Genomic DNA, 19,797 nt, shown 5'->3' on the forward strand with positions numbered 1-19,797 from the left:
AGAATTTGATCTCCTTGATAGACTCCCATGGAAAATTACTCAACTCTATTCTAAGAACCTGAGGACAAGATCCCCTAACTAACTTAGCTTCTGTTAAACTGTTTGCTTGCCCAAAACCTCCCCTTTGCAGCTGCTGAGCAAGTTACCAGGATGTGGTTTTTGCTCTTTAAAACCCCATACCCTATATACTTGGGGCTACACTTGGGTCCCAAATACCTGAGTGTAGTCCCAGCCAGCTGGAATGAAGACTTTCAGTTGGTTATGAACTGTGTCTAAGTGCTCATCTCTGACGGACTCCCCATAACAAGGGAAAGATCCACCCTTTGCTTTGCTCTTTCTGAACTGCACAGTGACAATACCCGGTCTGCAGTGGGTATTGCACATCCCAGGCCTGCACATCCCAGGCTGGCCTCAAGCTCAAGGCGGTCTTCCTGCTTCACTGGGATTAGAACACCCAGCTTCATTTACAGGTTTTTCTCTTGACTTTTCTTTCTTTTCTTTTTTCTTTTTTATTTATTTTTAAAGATGTGTTTATTGGGGCTGGAGAGATGGCTCAGAGGTTAAGAGCATTGCCTGTTCTTCCAAATGTCCTGAGTTCAATTCCCAGCCACCACATGGTGGCTCACAACCATCTGTAATGAGGTCTGGAGCCCTCTTCTGGCCTGCGGGCATACACACAGACAGAATATTGTATACATAATAAATAAATAAATATTTTTTAAAAAGATGTATTTATTAAGTACACAGTGTTCTGCTTACATGTACACCTGCATGACAGAAGAGGGCACTAGATGTGGAGATGGCTGTGAGCCACCATGTGGTTGCTAGAAATTCAACTGAGGACCTCTGGAAGAGCAGCCAGTGCTCTTAACCTCTGAGCCATCTCTCCAGCCCCCTTTTTATTTAATATTATATGTGTATCCGTGTTCATGTGAGTACAGGTGATAGCCAAGTCCAGAAGAAGATATCACGTCCCCTGATGCTGGAGTTACAAGTGGTTTTGAGTGACTAGGAGTGAGACAGATAGACTCCCAGGTAGGCAGACAGACAGGGAAAGGGGCCATGACTTGGTAATAAAGGTGGCAAATTTTCAAGATGGTCAGGTTCTTCCTCACTCTCTTGTCTTGAGACATAAACCTGGCAGCTTAAAACAAAGGTCTTGTAGGCATTTTTGTCTCCCTCCTGCAAAGATCTTGTAGGCATTTTGTCTCCCTCCAGCAGTCCCCCTACTGATGGACTAGCTCAACAAGCTCAAGGCCCGCTCAAGACATAAAACAGTTCTGGGCCGGGGGCTGGAGAGATGGCTCAGTGGTTAAGAGCATTGCCTGCTCTTCCAAAGGTCTTGAGTTCAATTCCCAGCAACCATTTGGTGGCTCACAACCATCTGTAATGAGATCTGGTGCCCTCTCTGGCCTGCAGGCACACATGTAGGCAGATATTGAATGCATAATAAATGAATAAATATTTAAAAAAAAACAGGTCTGGGCCAATCTGTTGGAGAATATAATTTTCACATGTGTGACTTTTGTTTATGCTGCATTTGATTAACTGTGAAGCCATGACTCTTTGCTTGTCTAAACACCTGATGGTCCTAATAAAGAGATGAGCGGCCAATAGCGAGACAGGAACAAGGACAGGCAGGGCTGGCAGGCAGAGAGGATAAATAGGAGAACTGAGGAGGGAATGAGGCAAGAGAACAAGGAGCGGACATCAGAGGTCAGTCACCCAGCCAGCTGTGGAGTAAGGAGGAATGTAAGGTGTAAAGAAATAGAGAAAGCAATGGCTTTATCAAGACAGAAGCAACCATGTGTCAAGATAATTTAAGATAAGACAAGCTGGCCAAAAACAAGCCAAGCTAAGACCTGGCATTCATAACTAAGAATAAGCCTCCATGTGTGATTTTTTTTTTTTTTTTTTTTTTTTTTTTGGCAATTGGGTGGTGGGCTCCCTCAAAGAGTCCAAAGAGTTCAGCAAGCCTTCTTCAAAGGGACCAACCCTAAATTAGGGGCAAAAAACTCTTCAGAGACTTAAAAAAGCCATCCCTCGAAAGAGACTGGATGTTTTGGCTTCCTGAGCCCCCTCTTCCCCGCACTTTGCAGAATGTCACCTTCTGTGTGTCCACTGCATGCGTCTCCTCACCCCCAGTAAACTCCTTTCTGCAACTGCTGACTCTGCTGTGTCTGAGATTTCTCCGATGCTATTGGTTGTGACTGAGATTTTTCCTGCCTTGTAACTCTTTAACCAGCAGAAGAAATGAACTTGAGCAAGACTCCTAGACTGTATTATTTTGGGGGCTCGTCCACGATTTCTTGAGGAACAGACTCTCAAGGTTAGAAATCAGGCTGAACCCAGAAAAGGTAGAAGGTGAGTCTGTTAAGCTGCTGGTACCTTCCCCTGTCCTGAAATGGGACTGGGAATTTATTTTCTTCTCATTTATAAGGAAGCGAGTGTGTACCCTAGGAAACCAATTAAACAGTTTGGTGAGTAGAACCTGAGAAAAGGCACTACAACTATACTACTAACCTAGGGTCTCACTCCATAGCAATGCTGCTTTCATCTGGTCACTGATCCCGGTGCTTTAAGGGAGGACATTTTTAGGGAAATAGTTACTATGTGAAGACAGACAAACCTTTGGATTTTTTTCAAAGCACCTGCCTGTTCTGCCCCCTACAGACTGAGACAGACCTGCTACTCTTTTGAACTTAAATTGGATGGTGGGAAAAGTCTTCTCTCTCTCTCTTTCTAGAAAAAAAGAAGTTATCTGAGAGACCTCCAACTAATCAGAGCTACTCTGCTCCCCTGAGCTTAGAATATGGAATTCCTTCCTCTTTATTTTGCCAATGGGGACTTCCCAGCTGAGTAGGCCATGGTACTACTTCCACTTATACCCATGCTAACTAAATTGTCTCTTTAAAGAAAAGCGCATAAAGATCCACATTTAATCTGTGAGATGTGTGGATCTCACAGGGACCTGTGTCTGATGGGAGAGGGGTTCACCTTATCAGAGAGCCGGGCTAAACTTGAATAAAAAGCAATGGCTTCATCAAGATAGAAGCAACCGTGTGGTTGGCTGTTATCTTTGGTAATGTTTTAAAGAAGACCAATGCCATGTGATTGTCATCTTGTTAATGCAATCACGTGGCGTAAACCAAATATAGCAGCACCCATAAAGTTTCCTTTCCTACTAAACCCTAAGGTTATTTCTGTATCTCTTTTTTTATTAGACATAAGAGGCAACACCAGGCCTCTAAGATGTATTTTTTCTCAATGTTCTCCTCTGTTTTAATATCAAACCTTTTGGTTACAATAGCAGAGATTTAGAAAAGAAACAATCTAATATGGCCACTTTCTGAATTCTTTTACATTTTTTTTTGTTCAGTGTTTACCATCCTTTAAATTACAGGGACTTCAACCCAATTTTTATAAGATGAATTGTAAGAATCCTCCTAATTTACGGTGAGGACACAAAGTGGGCCCCCTAAGATATTGGCATAGTTGCTGGTGCCCTGCAATGGCTACCCAAGCTTAGCTGGGGCAGATAGTTATGAGAAAACAGAAACCTAACCCTCAGCATTTCTCAGAAAACCCAGTGACTTGGGAACCTTGCTTACCAGACAAGTGCAGCTTGCTCATTCCTCCCTAACAGGCCATTCACCTCAAGGGACACCTGCTACCCATAAACTGACCCGACTGCACAGGCCCCTTCTGGTGGGCTCAGCTGGGGTATCCTGTTTTACCCAAGACAAGAAAAAAAAAAAAACCCAAGCCTTCAGTAACCCTGTGAAGGCCCTTGCACTCCCAGGCTGGGCTGCTGTTCTTTATCCTGTAAGATAGCTGGGCAGTCTGTTCCCCAATAAACTTCTTTTCTACCCATGGAGTGGTCTTGTTTGGTGGTTCTGTTGTGTTCACTTACATTTGGATGGATGGATGGATAGACAGACAGACAGACAGACAGATAGAATGATGATAAGTAGACAGACAGATCACAGGTGTTTATCATGCTTGCTTTCTATCTAGATTTAAAAAGATAATAACAAGAAAAATTTAAAGCTCAAAAGAAAAACGGACATGAGATTAGGCAGACCCTAAGGCAGAACAAGTGATCCCTTTCAGATTCACTGGGGTCCTACTCCCCTTTGCAGGAGTTAGAGGTTACTTACATCACAAACAGGTCATTATTTAGATCCCTAAATAAATAAATAAATAAAAACCCCAAAGCTCTGTCTCTCAGAAAGCCATGTTGTCTTAACCTTGACTGTCCAACAGATAAGGTTAGGGGAACTAGCAAGCGCTCTACCTCCATTTGTCCTTAGGGTGAGGCCAGTGTCTGTCTCAGAATCAGGGCTTTCTTTGATCTGTCCTATGGAGAAGGTTTGAAGGAAACTAAAACAACCAATGATACTTAGGGTATATGTGGAACTGCAGGCATGGGTATGTGCAACTCAGTCCCACACTGGGAACCAGCCTTGGGGTGTGTAGGTCACATTGACCACCCTGTAATTGGCAAGACACTGCCTCCTCTGGATGCTCGTCTGAGAGACTGAGGAGGATTAAGTGAACCTAACCTCCATCCGCCTCTCTCAATTTTGTTTTCACATTACATATGGGAACGAAATCCTCCAAGATTCCTTCAAGTTTCCCACTTGCCTCCTGGACAGCTGGAGCAGCTTAGACCCTCAGCTGCTTAAAAGAAAGCATTAGACTTTCTCTCAACCAATGCATGGTATTTAGGGTATTCCTAAATACCCTCTAGAAAAAACTAAAAGTGGCTCCCAGGGGCAACTCTTAATTATAATGCCATCCATCAATTAGAACTATTCTGTAAATAAGAGGAAAATTCCCCTAAAACTTTCTATGTCCAAATTTTCTTTTACATGCAGGATCACCCAGATATTGCTAAATATTACAGGATGGACCCACAGATTCTAGATGTAGTAAACTTAGGTATGTCTAATCAAGGTTTATTTTAAAGTGCTTAATTTCCATTCAGGCTTCACCTACTACACATTGGTTAAAAATACCAAACTGAGCAAGGTGTTGGTGACCTTCAATTCCTGCACTTGGAAGGCAGAGGCAGGCGGATCTCTGAGTTCAAGGCCAGCCTGGTCTACAAAATGAGTTCCAGGACAGTCAGGACTACACAGAGAAACCCTGTCTTGAGAACAAAATAAAACAAAACAAACTTCTGAATGTTCAATAACCATATTTGGAGGTATATACTGATGTGGTCAGAGGAACTAAAAGGGAGACTATATTCCTCCTTGACCTCCAAGGTCAGCTAAATCCTAGGAAACCGTGGGGCATCTCTCAAAATATCCTGTACTTTAACTGTGAAAAATCATTTGTTCTCTTGTTGAGGGAGGAGTGGACTCTGACCAGTGCCAACCCTACAAAGAAGAGGGTCAACAAAGAAGAAAAAAATTCCTCCACACTCCCAAATGAAGCAATAGTCAAGCCAGGCCTTTGACTTATCCTCACAGGGAGATTAACTCACAAAAGAAAGACTTGAGGAGACTGAGGCCTCTCCTAAGCCTAAGTAACCCTGGAGGACCAGATCTTCAACTGGCCTTAACCAAAAAATGAAAATAAACAAATAAAAATTAAATTTGGCCACCTACATAGTCTTCAACACCCAACAGAAAAGTATAGCCAGGTTTAAAAGGATCAGACACTATGCTAACCATATGAGATGTCATTTGGATATTTACTTCTCATTAGATATTATTTGGATATTCTATTTCTCTTCCTGATAACACTCTGTTCCTAGAAGAGCACTTCTCAGCTGTAATATGCTATGCTGTGTCCTCTCATATTCCCTCTCAGTCAGGCGGTCTCAGCGAAAGTCTTTAATCACAACACTCAGGAGGCAAAGGCAGGCAGATCTCAGTGAGATGCAGGCCAGCCTGGTCCACAAACTGAGTTCCAGGGCAATCAGAGCTGCTGCACAAATAAACACTATCTTGAAAATAAAAACAAAAACAAAACAAAAAACAAAAGACAGTGTCTCACTGTAATCTAGACTGGCCTAGAAGGCATCATGTAGGTAAGCCTGGCTGTGAACTTCCTGTTCTTCCTGACTCCAAGTTCCAAGTACTGAGACTTTAGTCCCGGTCAGATACCCTGTAGTCAAACTCACAGGTTTGGGGAATTAGTCAAGACAGCAAAATGAGCTGAGCAGTGGTGGCACAAGCATTTTATCAGGAGGCAGAGACCAGTGTACCCCTCAGTTCAAGGCCAGCCTGATCTATAAGGTGAGTTCCAGGTCAGCCAGGGCTGCACAGAGAACTTCTATTTGATGGGGGGGGGGGGAATGGGACACAGGACCAAAAGATATCAAAACCATGACCCCAGGGACATTGCTGGATAACACTATTTAAAAAAAGATATTTCTCTTTTAAAATGTAAATTACATGCTGAGGTCTGGCTGTGACTTCAGCAGAGGAACCTAGATTTTCCTCAGGTTGGACCCATATTGTCCCCTCCACAGGACACTACAGAAGACACACAGACAGAAGCATCTCTTGCTGGTAAGCTACTGCTAAGAGGGTTTCTACACGATTCTGGTAAAAAGGTTCTGGTGCATAGACCCCAGCTACACAATTATGCTTCATCTTGTCAATCAAAACTTATGTTAATTACGATGTTGAGGAACTCCCCTCATTAGCCTTGTCTCTTAATGTTTTCCATGAGGTTATAGTAGCAGAAATTCGCTGGCTGACTTCCATACTTAAATAGGCTGGACGGCTCCCTGAACTGTTTAAGGAGCCGATGGCCGGCCTCCTCCACAGTTGATCTTACAGTAGATAATCAACGGTGGCAGAGAAATCATCAAGCCTGCTGGGGATTCTTTGGGTGGCTTTCTTGCCTGTTCTCTTCCTAAGGGCAAAACTGCCCCAGCTATTTTCTAAGTACGCTCTCAGCAGGAATTACAATACCTTTTATGTTATAGATCTACCCTACTCACAGGAGAAGCTTCACAGTATATAACGGCCCCTTGCCTCAGTCCTCCTCCAGGCACTCTGCTTCTTCACTGTCACCTCTCTGTAGGCGAGAAGCAGGTCAGAGACTTAAAAGGCCCCGCCCTTGAGAAGAGACTGGGCTTTTCGGCTCTCCAGTTCCCCTTTCCTTTGAGGAGCATCTTTTTTTCTGTCTGCTGCATGCCTGCGTCTCCTCACCCAGGGTGAACCCATTCCCTCAACCGCTGTTGATTCTGTCAACAGTGCTTAAGACTTCTCTGCTGCTACCTGTTTTGCTCGAAATTCTTCCTTCCTTTTAATTCTTTAACTGGCAGACAGAACCAACCTGATCAGGGCCTGTAGACCGTATCAGCTGTGAGTTGCCCAAACATGGGCACTGGGAGCTGACCCCAGGTCCTCGGCAAGCTCATGCTCCTAAGCACTGAGGATGTCTTCCGTGTCTCTCCTGCTTTCTCAAAGAAGGCTGGTAAACAGAAATGGTCATCTCTCCCTTGAATCACGGCTTCATGAGCAGAGAGGCTGCTCCTCTGCAGAATGAAATGAAGACTAAGACTACAGGTTCATTGCTGAGGCTGTCCCTGAGTGGTCCAGTGTGCAGCTACTAACTAGTAAGACCACAAGTGTGGTCATGAACTACCATGTTTGAGCAGGCCTTCTGTTGTTCTCGCTAGCCACCCCATTTTATTCCCAGGAGAGGTATCGGGTCATTAAAAACAGCATTCAATACAGTAAACTAAAGGATATGTAGGTAATAAAGAAAACACAATCTTCTCTTACCAGACCACCAAGTCCTCACTCCACCGTGCTGGGGGAGGAAAGTGCCTCACCATAGCACTTTCTACTCATGGGTCTCAACTGGAACAGACTCCCTGAGGAGCAATTTGGCCTCAATACTAAAGTGCAAATACATAAACTTTCTACAGAGTCACACCATAGCTCAAGCTGCTTCCAAAATCTTTCTGTCTCAATCTACTGATGGCTGGCATTACAACTGGTAAGCACCACCATGCCAAGCTTACAGAGACCCTCTGACACAATTATCCTGGAAATGACGAAGGTATTACTACAGGGCTGTCTGTGGCAGAAACAAGGATGGCAGTCACACAAGAGTGCTACTCAGACAATGAAATAGTTGCTGAAGCCCCAGTGATGACATGCCCGGTGACAGGATTTATAGGATTGCGTCAAAGGTATTTAATTCTAACAGTCCTATGCTTTCTCAGCTTCCAGTTGCAGGAACAGATGGTGAGCTCCTTACCTGTGTTAAAGGTTTGAAGAGGCAGCTTCCGTAAGGACCCCAGGAAATGGCCCATGGGGGTGTATTCACAGTGGTAGGGGCTACAACCAAGAAAAATGAATTATTAAACATCAAATTTTTGATTCTATTTAGAAACAGAATTGACTTATTTGACCTACTGACTTTCCTTGAAGAGAATTTGGACGATTCTGGTGCCTGATACTTAGAGTGACTCCACAAAAGGCACACTGTCCAGCTGAGGGAGAATGCACTGTAAATGAGCCAATAAAAAGTACGCACTGCCTGCTAAAAGCTCACAGATGGGAAGCCTCTAAGACACATTGCAAAAGTAAAATAAAACTGATGAATCGGTTGGCAATTTAAAAAATTTAAATTATTTTTTAGCTCTGTGCATTGTCTCTATGTGAGTATGTGCACATGAGGACAGGTGCCTGTGGAGGCCAGGGGAAGGTGGCAGATCCAACTGGAGAGGCTGGGAGTGGCCCAGCAGGTGCTGGGAACTGAATGTGGGTCATCTCTAAGAGCAGCATTATACACTCTTCACTATTGAGCCATTTCTACCAGCCCCACTAACTAGCAATTCCCCCTGCAGCCAAGGTTGTGGCCTTAAGCTTACCATGTAGCTGAGGATAACCCTGAACTTCTTGTCCTCCTGCCTCCATTTCCTGAGTGCTGGGATAACAGGTGTGGGTTACCAAGCCTAGTTTGGTAACATTAATACAATCTGGAGATCCTACAATATTGTATTAACATGAGCTTCATGGCTTTAACCACCACACCACACTTAAAGAAAGAAATGCCCTAAGGATCCATCAAGAAAAGAGAATACAAACAACATGAAGCTTACAGAGTCTGAGTAAGCATCTCTGGGATTGCTAGCCACTATTTTTAATAACTTGTCTAAGTTTGAAACTACTATACAATAAAATTTTTTCATCATTAATTGTGAGATCTTAACAAACAGGGAAAAAAGGTCTCAAAGCCTAGCTTTTCTGCAGGTGTTTCTGCACACGAACAAAGAGCTGCACACAGATCTGTATACACTGAGCCATGCCCCTTGAACCTACCTATACGCCAGAAGCTGAAAACTCAATGCTTTAAACATTTATACTGAAGGACGAATGGGGAGGAGTGGCCACCAACATACTATACTGAGCTAGTCTCAGGCTCTACCAGTTTGAATGTTTTCTTTCTTTTTCTCCCTCCTTCCCTTCCTTTTTCTCCAGTGAATTGTTTTGAGACACGGTCTCACCATGTAGCTCAGGCTGGCCTTGAATGTTCCCCTTTCGCTCACTAGCGCTGGGATTATGTTTGGGCACTACCATGGTGAATCTGGTATACAAAGTTTTAACTGTCTTTTGTGGCTACTCTACCCAGTGACAGAGTGAGCAGACCATTTACCTACTCTAAGAAGCGTGATCTGAGAAGCCCACTTCCCCTGGGGAAACAAGATACATGCCAGTGGTGACAAATGACTGCACTGAGATGTAGAGCACTGACCTCTGGTTAGCCGCTAGAATTCGCTCATCAAAGAGCAAACCTCCAATGCTCTGAATTTCAATTTAGTTAACACCCTAGTTTCTGAAATGTCTGTTTGGGCACCAGGTACTTATATGATGCACATACATTATATGTGTAAGTACTCACATATACACTTTTTTTTTTTTTTTGGAGACAAGGTCTCAGTATGTAGCCCTGACTAGCCTAGAACTCACTATTTAGGCTAGCCTAGTTTTGAACTTGCAGAGATCCTCTGGCCTCTGCCTCCTGGGCTATAGGATTAAAGGTGTATACCATCATACCATGCTTCGGTTTCCAAAATACTGATCTGAAATCTAGATAGAGAAACTACATCCTTGTCAGTAAATGTTTCTTTCTTCTTTGAGGCACTTTATAAAAGTAGTAACTTTCACTACTATAAACATCTAAATTGGGCTGGAGAGATGGCTCAGCAGTTAAGAGCATTGCCTGCTCTTCCAAAGGTCCTGAGTTCAATTCCCGGCAACCACAAGGTGGCTCACAACCATCTGTAATAAGGTCTGGTGCCCTCTTCTGGCCTGCAGGCATACACGCAGAAAGAATATTGTATACATAATAAATAAATAAATGTTAAAAAATCTAAATTGATTTTTGTGAAAAACAAATGCATTTATAACTTCTGTACATATTATTTGCCTTATGAATATTTAGTCATTAATTCATATAAACATAAACATTATCAGGTTTCAGTATTTTGGGTTTTTTTTTCCTCAAAAAACTTAACTTGAAAACACCCTCCCCATGTGGTGCTGATGTGGCTGCTGTGATGGATCTGGCTCCTCCCCTATGTGAAGAATGGGGCGTCTCAGCCTGTGGACAGCTATTAACAAAACTGAGCACTGTCACATCTGAGAACAGCTGCTCTCACTATAAAACAGGAGCCTAAAGCCCTGCTTTTCAAGTGGGATTAGTGGACTGACTAAAAGGCAAAGAATACTGGAAGACTGATACAGGAGGATTGAGGGAGTTCAGGACCAGTCTGGGCCACATAGCAAGAGAATAAATATCTCAAAACACAAAACCAAAACAAAACAAAAAGGGAGGGTTCTAGACATTGCTCTACTGTTCCCTAACTCAAAGGTCTGGGGAGGGTGAGGATGACACAACCCATAACCGCTTGTCTACCACCTCTGGATACACAGCACTGAGTATGCACTCTGCTTCCCCCGCAGCTTGTCTCTCATGACATAAATACTGTAATTCCTGAGACTGTGAACCACGTCTCTCTCCAGTTTCCACCCCATCTTTCTTCTCTTTCATCACAGCCTTTGAAGGGCTGTCTTTCTTCACTGTCAATCATGCCTTCACATTTTGTTCCCATATATCACCTTCAGTCAAGGTCGCCAGCACCTCCACGTTCTCAATGTCACTGAACCAGGTCTCTTTCTTGGCCTGGCAGCAGCAAAAAAGTTTGTCTTTTTTTTTTTTTTTTTGTCTCCCTGAATCTCCTGACTTCTGGGGCCATGAGTCCTCCCCCTAGCTTTCTGGGACTTTGTCAGTCTTCTTTGCAGATTCTCTTTTGCTTTCTGACTTTGATATGCAACCATGTGCAGGTACAGACTTTTTTCCCAAACCAGACTCTCTCCCGGGAACTTCTCCTAGGCACATAGCTTTAAAGAGCTACTCACTACCTCAACTGTGCCTCCAAAGCCCTTGATGTCGCAACCAGCTCCCCACCATCTACTCTGACTCATCTAAAACTGAATTTATTCTAAACAGATTTCCTGGCCTGGGGTAGCACGCTTTCAACTGGCTTCTCCCCCAGAGTTTTCTACTGTGTCACAGCAGACCAGATGTTTACAAATCTGCTTCCTCTTCTAGATACCTACTACTAGCCTACATTTTCTAGTCTCCTTAGTAGCAACAAGTGAAGGGTACTAGGCACAAGTGATCCACCTGCCTCCATTTCTCAAGTAGCTTAAACTATTACCACATACAACTGTGTTGGTTGCACCGCCAAGGTTTCTGAACATTCCTTCCCCAGCAACAAGAAGTACTCAAAAGGTTTTTTAAAGAAGAATCAGAAAATGCTCCTGCATTTACTCATCATGAAGAAAAGGACGTTCTCCTCCACCTCACTTGTAGAGGTAAAAACCAAAGACACGATGGGCGAGGGCAGGGTTTGCACGTGCACAGACAGGGATATTGGTGCCCTACTCTGTCACCTGTCCTATCCCTTTGAGACAGCATCTCTCAAAGTGAGGCTGGCAGCCAGCAAGCCCCAGTACTCCTTTCCGTTTCTGCTCTCCCCTCAGCACTACGGCTCTAAGCCTGGGCACAGCCATGCTTATCTTTTAAGTGTGAGGAATCTAAATCCAGACCTCGTGCTTGACCAGTGTGGTGGTTCTGAGGGAGAATGGCCCCCATAGACTCATGTATTCACTGGGGATGGGCTTGGAGATTTCAAAAGCCCATGACAGGTCCAGTCTCTCTCTCCCTCCCTCCCTCCCTCCCTCCCTCTCTCTCTCTCTCTCTCCTCTCTCTCTCTTCCTCCTTTCCTCTCTCTTTGCTCTCCTCCCCTTCTCTCCCTCCCTCCCCCTCTCTCTTCTCTCCCGTCCCCTTCTCTCCCTCTCTTCTTCCCCCTCTCTCTCTGCAAAGCCTGCTGCCTGAGGATTAGGATGTAAAGTTCTCAGCTACTGCTCCAACACCATGACTGTCTCTTTGTGGCCATAATGAGTAACTGAAACTGTAAGCAAACCTCCAGGAAAATGATAAATGTTGAATTGGTCATGGTGTCTCTTCACAGCAATTAAACAGTGACTAAGACAGGCAGTAAGCACTTGTTTTACTCACTGAGCCATCACCTCATCCCCCACAATTCCTTAATAACAACAATAACATCACCAACAACCAGGATCTCTTATGTAGTGCTGGCTGTCCTAGAACTCATTCTGTAGACCAGGCTGTCTTCAAACTCACTGAGACCCGCCTGCCTCTGCCTCCCAAGTGCTGGGATTAAAGGTGTGCACCACCATACCCAGCTTTTCTTTTACTTTTAAAGATTTCTATGTTACATGTATGGATATTTTGCCTGCATGTTTGTCTGTACCTGGTACTCTCAGAGTCTAGAAGAGGATACTGGATTCCCTGGAACTAGTTACGGATGGTTGTGAGCTGTTGTGGGTGCTGAGAATTGAAGAGCAGCAGCCAGTGCTGTACACTGCAAAGCCATCTTGTCAGCACCTAGGGCAATTTCTTAATTAATGACTGAAGGGAGAAGGTGCAGTCCTTTGTGCGTGGGGCCACCCCTGGGCTCTATAAGAAAGCAGGCTGAGCCAGGCAATGGTGGTGCACACCTTTAACCCCAGCACTCAGGAGACAGAGGCAGGTGGATCTCTGTGAATTTGAGGCCAGCATGGTCTACAAGAGGTAGTTCTAGGACAGGCTCCAAAGAGAAACAATCCTGTCTCGGGGTGGGGCGGGGGAGGAAAAAGTAGGCTGAGCAAGCCATGAGGAGCAAGCCAGTAAGCAGCACTCCTCCATGGCCTCTGCATCAGCTCCTGCCTCCAGGTTCCTGCTGTGTGAGTTCCTGCTTTTGATGACGAATTGTTATATGGAAACATAAGTTGAAGAAACCCTTTTCCTCTCAAAGATACTTTGGTTGTGGTGTTAGAAACCCTAAGACAAGCTGGTACGGTGGGTATTGCTATGACAGACCCGATCATCTTTTGGGAAGAATTATAGAAGGACTTTGGAACTTTGGGCCTTAAAAAAGAATAAAAAACAAACAAAAAAACAAAAACCCATTGAATACCGAGAACTCAATGAGCTGTTCTGTAGGAGCTTGGGAGATAAGACGGTTAAAGCAGTACAGACAATATGAGGCCTGGCTTGTGGGTTTTAGAGGGGAGTTTAAAGATTCTATTAGGACTGTTTGCTATTTTGAATTAAGATCCTGTCATTCCGGTCAGCTGGGGCTGAAGAGATGCCATTCTGGTCAGCGTGACTAACAAGAAGCAAACACTACTGAGGTGGAACCTTTGTGTTATTGGGACAGTTGATGCTGGTTATCTAGAGCTAAGAAATTAGCGGTGATTAAGAAGAAACCAGCATCATTAAGGTGAAGTCTTCTGTAAAGGGTTCCCTTAGGATCAGCACATAGAAGCTGTGTTCTAGAAACACCCAAGGTTGTATCTCAAGCTGGCAGTCAAAGCTGGGAGTCTAAGAGTCACCCAGGTGGTACTGATTTTGAAGGCCTGAAGGGGTCACGGATAGCGGCTGAGGCTTAGCACTGTGTGGTGGAGCTGGGGTCCCTGAAGGGAGCGCAGGAAAGGCTACTGGTGAGATGCCAATGCTGTGAGATGACCACCAAGAACGGCAACAGCAGTGGAGTAAAGCCAGGCAGAGATTAGAAGACAAACCGTGTGCTGCAGAAGGCGGGGCTGCATAAGTGACCCAGGCCCCTTGGAGGAGCCCAGAAGATTGTGAGTGAATCCCAGACATTGGACACTAAGTCATTAACACTGCTGGAGTTTGGTTTTGTTTCATTCAGATTGTGACTGTGCTCTGGTTCTTCCCTCTAGAAGTAAGAAAGCATTTAACTTATTTTATTTTATGCACGCCGACAGTTGAGACTGAACTTTTAGCTGGGCAGTGGTGGCTCATGCCTTTGATCCCAGCACTCGGGAGGCATAGGCCAGCCTAGTCTACAGAGCTGCTTCTAGGAAGACCAAAGCTACACAAAGAAACCCTGTCTTGAAAAACAAAAGGATCAGACTGCAGTCAAGATTGTAGAGCATATTCCTTAATTAGTGATTGACTGGAGTGGGTCCAGTTCACTGTGGGTGGGGCCATCCCTGGGCTGGTAGTCCTGGCTTCTGTAAGAAAGCAGGCTTTCGTCAAGGTGTTCCATCACAGCAACAGAAACCCTAACTAAGGCAGGGTGCAATCCACATGGCAGGTAGAAGAGACGGCAAATGCCGAAGACCAGAGATGGTACACACAAGAGTAGCAAGAAAATTGAGTGAGGAGGAAAGGGGAAACAGAGGCCTGAGATGGGAGAAAGACAGAGTGGCTAGTCTTGGTTCTATTTTGAAAAGACCATTGTGTTTGTCTGTGGCAAATAGGAAACAGAGGGCCAAGAGTCAAAGAATGACACTGGCATTGAAGGCGTTCTTGTGGGAGAAGGAGTGACTTGGATAATGACAATGAAAAGTGGGCAGACTAAGAAGTGTTTTGAAGGTAGAGTTCTTGTGCCTTGCCAAAGGGCTGAATATAGACAGTTTGTAAGAAAGGACCTGGGTTTGATTCCCAGTGTCCACACGGTAGTTACAAACCACCTGTCTCACTACAGTTCCAAGGGACCCAATGCCTTCTTCTGGCCTCTATGGGTACCAGGCATGCTTAGAAAACATGATAAACATTAAATGTTTTAAAAAGGAAAAAGAAAAAAAATTAAGGTCCAGAGAGAAGAACAGATAAGTTCAATCTCTTACAAATCTCTTACAAAGAAAACCAGGGTACAGATCTTCAAGTAGGCCATTTAAAACCAGGTGTGGTGACACACGCATGCAATCCCAACACTTGTAAGGCTAAGGCTGGAGGACCAGCTTGGGGGAACAGAATGAGAGCCTTTCACGAAACCAAAATAAAATGAGAGTAAGCACTTGGCATTGGCTCAAATTTTGGTTCAAATCCTTTGCAATCAATTCCCTCACCTTTAAAATCAGAGCCCCCTTCATTAGCGCTAAGTCCACCATGTAAACCCTTTAGTCTAGGGCCTGCCATTTACTTACATATGCAAATACTAATACAAAAAGTAATGACATTAAAAACATCATTTAAGATATATATATATATGTGTGTGTGTGTGTGTGTGTGTATGTATGTATGTGTGTGTGTGTTGCTTGCATGTATGTGCATGTACCACTTGCATGGATAATTCCTGAATAGCCCTAGAGTGGGCACTGGATTCCTTGGAACTGGAATTAAAGATGGTAAATTGCCATATGTGTCTGGGAATTGAGCCTGGATCCTCTGCAAGAGCAGCCAGTGTTTGTTTGTTTGTTTTTGTTGTTGTTGTTGTTGCTTTTCAAGATAGGGTTTCTATGTGTAGCCCTGGCCATCTTTAACTTGCTCTGTAGACCAAGCTGGCCTTGAATTCAGAGATCCACCTGCCTCTGCCTCCCAGGTGCTGGGATTAAAGATGTGTGCCACCAGTGCCCAGCACAGCCAGTGGGGTTTTTTTTGTTTGGTTTTTGGTTTTTTTTGGTTTTTCGAGACAGAGTTTCTCAGTAGCTATGGAGCCAGTCCTGGAACTCATTCTGTAGACCAGGTTGGCCTTGCACTCACAGAGATTCTCCTGCCTCTGTCTCCCGAGTGCTGGGATAAAGGTGTGCACCACCACCGTCCAGCACAGCCAGTGTTCTTAACCAGTGAGGCAACTCTCTAGTCCAAGACATCCAAAAGGAAAAAAAAATCAATTACAAAAAAAGATAATTCAATTATTACTGACTATACAAACTTCCAATTACCAATGTCTATCCAGGCTGGTCTGTTCCCAGTTGCAAAGGTTTTTATATTATTTTTTGCCTGTATGTATTCATATATGTGTACAGTGCCCACAAGGAGAGAAAAGGACATAAGATCCCTTGAAACTGGAGTTACCAAGTAGGTGCTGGGAACCCAATCCAGGTCCTCTGTGAGAGCAATAAGTGCTCTTAAGGGCTGAGTCACCTCTCCAGTCCCATTGTTGGGGGGGAGGGGCTTTAAAAATTTTGTTTGTTTTTTGAGACAGGGTTTTCTGTAGTTTTGAAGTTTTACTGGAACTAGCTCTTGTAGACCAGACTGGCATAGAACTCACAGTGATTCACCTGCCTCAAAGTTATTTTTCTTTAGTTTTATTTCCACCAAAGATTAAAGACAGCCAGGTGAGCAAGCAACAGACTCTGCTTAGAGACAGTGTTTGCACATCTTTAATTTTTACAGAAAACTGCCAAGATCTCATGTGTGTGTTGCCGATGTGTATATCTGTGCACCATGTCCATGCAGTGCCCATGGAGCTCAGAGAGGGTTTCTAATGCCCTGGAATTGGAGTTTCAGAAGGCTGTGAGTCACCATGCAGGTCCTCTGGAAGAACAGTAAGTGCTCTTAACCACTGAGTACCCTCTCCAGCCCCACAAGATGTTTTTAGTATCACCGTGGGTGCTAACATCTTAACTACTGTCCTCACTTCTCTTTTTTACTTTCAAAAGCCAGAGAGCTCTAAAGCTGAACTTGCAGATCTCTAGAAAGCTTTACCCCGCATTCTACAAGGTAGTAGTAAAGTATTTCCCTTGTCCATTAGACTGTCTAGACTTGCCTGAACTTACAACCTAGAGTGCTTGTAAAAAGTACAGCTGTCAGAACCCAAACCTATACCTCCACCTCCTTCTGGAACTGGCGAAGATTGGCGCATAACTGCTAATCTCTACCTTTACTGAACATTTCAGCCAAACCAAGTTGTTAGCAAGTTGGGGTAGTAATGTCTGAGACATGGTCTCATAAAACCCAGGATAGTCTGTAACTACCAACATAGCCAAGGACAGCCTTGAATTTCTGAACCTCCTGTCTCCACTTCCCAAGTATTTGGATTATGAGCGTTAGTCACCAAGCCAGCACCAGTCTTGTGTGTATGAGAGAGAAAACGCAATCAAGTTCACACCGTGAACGCATGTGGTGCTCAGAGGACAGCTTTTGGGAGTTGGTTCTTGATTGCACCTTGTTGAGGCAGTCTTGTTGCACTAGCCCCTGAGCTCCTCCAGTTCTCCTCTCTACCTGCCACCTCAATATAGGTGAGCTGCAATTATAGATGAAAGTCACTAAATTCAGCTGTCCACAAGACTTCTAAGAACGAAATGTGAATCAGCTACTGCTTTTTCCTGATGAATCACCTCCTTACCCACTCTCATTAAATACGTTTAGAAAACATGTATGACTCTAAATTATAACCCAAGATGTTTCTCTCCTGTTATCACACATCACTCAATTACTGAAAAACTTTGGGGCTGAAGCCAGGCGGTGGTGGCACACGCCTTTAATCCCAGCACTTGGGAGGCAGAGGCAGGCACATCTCTGTGAGTTTGAGACCAGCCTGGTCTACAATAGCTAGTTCCAGGACAGGCTCCAAAGCTACAGAGCGCAGGCTGTTCTTCCAGAAGACCTGGGTTTATTTCCCAGAACCCCCTTGGACTCACTATCCTGAGAAATGCCAATAGCTCCTGTGCTCACCATGGATGCACACGGTGCACAGAAATACTTGCAGACAAAACACCTCAACCACAAAAATAAATTAATTTTTTTAAAAAAAGAAAAACATGGAGCCTTCATTTACCTCTTACAACTAGATAATACATTACTTAAAACTTAGAAAAATGTTATCTCTTATGTATATCTATTTATACCTTAATGTATAACAAATTTGATAACTGTATTCTAGACATATCCTCATCCCTTTCCACCCTTGCACCAAATTCCAGTCTTGCCTATCTATCACTGGCACTAAAGGATGACTTTTTTTGCCTTCCATTTTTTTAATGGTGAATGAGGCACATCCTTTTTACCAGTATTTAAAATTCATCAGGGGCTGCAGAGAGGGCTTAGGTATTAAGAGCATGAGCTGCTCTTCCAGAGGACCTGGGTTCAATTCTCAGCACCCAATAGCAGCTCACGACGACCTGTAACTGCAGTTCCAGTGGATTAAATGTCTTCTTCTGGCTTCCATGAACACCAGGAACACACGGGTACACAGGCATACATGTGTACATCCATACACATTTATAGTTTTTAAAAATTGAGCAATGTTGGGGCTGAAGAGAGGGTTCAGCAATTAAGAGTTTGGTTTCCAGCATCCATGTCAGGGGGCTCACAAACTATACACCCAGGTAGTTCTAGGACATTTTGAGAGCCCTATGGACACAGGCAATCATATGTATTCAAATCAGGGCTGACTATGAAGTGAGTTACTCAGCAAAATAGAGAACTATCTTTCTTCACTCCTCCCTGGGTTAAGAACTTACTCCTCGTCTCTCCCAAACCCACAAAAAAGAAAAAACAGCTGGCTCATGCCTGTAATCCCAGCATTTGGAAAGCACTTGGAGGGAGGATGAGACAGGAGGATTGCTGTGATTTCAAGGCCAGCCTGGGTTACAGAACGAAACTCTGTCTCAAACAGACAAAATAAATGGCATTTACAAGATCCCTCAGGTCTCTTCCACCTGTAGCAGCCTAGGAACTTAAGGAACATAGACATCTGAGGTCAGCAGGATAAAGGCCACAATTTCACCACAGATTTTTCAGATAACCCAATCTAATCCTTTCACCTCAAAGCTTTAAAACTTTAAGACTTTAAGTGGAAGTCGCTTGGTAGTGCTCTGCTCTTCCGAACCACACGATTCTGCTGCGAACGCGAACACCTGAGACAGGGCGTTCAGCTCCGCTTCCACTCTAGTGACCAGCAGACAGCATAATCAGTTTGTTCCACCTAGTTGGAAAGGACCAGTAGAGTCTTTAGGCCACACCCGAACTTATTTCACAGTCCACGCGGTGGTTGTGGCGCCTGCTCTTGAGCAGAGGTAAAGGTGGCTCCGTGTCATTCCTGTCCCTGTCAGACCTACTCGCGGCGAGCCCACGACGATACCTGGCTCCTCCTCTCCCCACAGCCTGGCTTGGTCCGGGATGCCCCCGCCCCAGCAGCCTCCCGACAGGCCGTACCTGCACCGCCACAGCATGACTCCAGGTAGCGAGCGAACACACCGGCAACAACCCGAAGCCGCCATCTCGCCACCTCCTAGGCGGACACGCCCCCTTCCGCCCTCGGACGCACGCATGCGTCGTCACCTGACCAATCAGGAACGCGAAGGCCTGGCCCGGAAGTCTGCGTGCTGCGCCCCTGGCGTGTGTGCTGGCTTGCGCTTGAGGCTGGTGGGGTGTGCCGCTCCTGCACCCAAAAAGTCTGAGCCTTTCTGTGCTCTGTGTGTGCATACCACCTGTATGCGGGCGCCCGCGGAGTTCAGAAGGCGTTGAATCCCCTGGAACCGGGAGTCT

General features: G+C 44.7%; 1 protein-coding gene across 3 annotated transcripts in view; it reads right to left on the reverse strand.

Annotated features, from left to right (window-relative positions):
* The window catches only part of Pisd (phosphatidylserine decarboxylase), a 50,103-nt gene extending 30,537 nt beyond the window's left edge, over positions 1-19,566 (reverse strand). Inside the window, exons 1-2 of one of the 3 annotated variants that reach the window (XM_048450009.3) lie at positions 19,465-19,566; positions 8,236-8,315 (exon numbers count right to left, since the gene is read on the reverse strand). In XM_048450009.3, the coding sequence (XP_048305966.2) occupies positions 8,236-8,315; positions 19,465-19,529 (145 nt within the window). In that variant the 5' untranslated portion in view covers positions 19,530-19,566. The remainder of the gene's footprint in view (positions 1-8,235; positions 8,316-19,464) is intronic. The other 2 variants (XM_085692142.2, XM_048450015.3) reach the window with 2 other exon arrangements.
* Between the last annotated feature and the right edge of the window lie 231 nt (positions 19,567-19,797).

This window comes from Myodes glareolus, chromosome 8 (genome assembly GCF_982192425.1).
Source record: "Myodes glareolus chromosome 8, mMyoGla1.1, whole genome shotgun sequence".
Taxonomy (NCBI): domain Eukaryota; kingdom Metazoa; phylum Chordata; class Mammalia; order Rodentia; family Cricetidae; genus Myodes; species Myodes glareolus.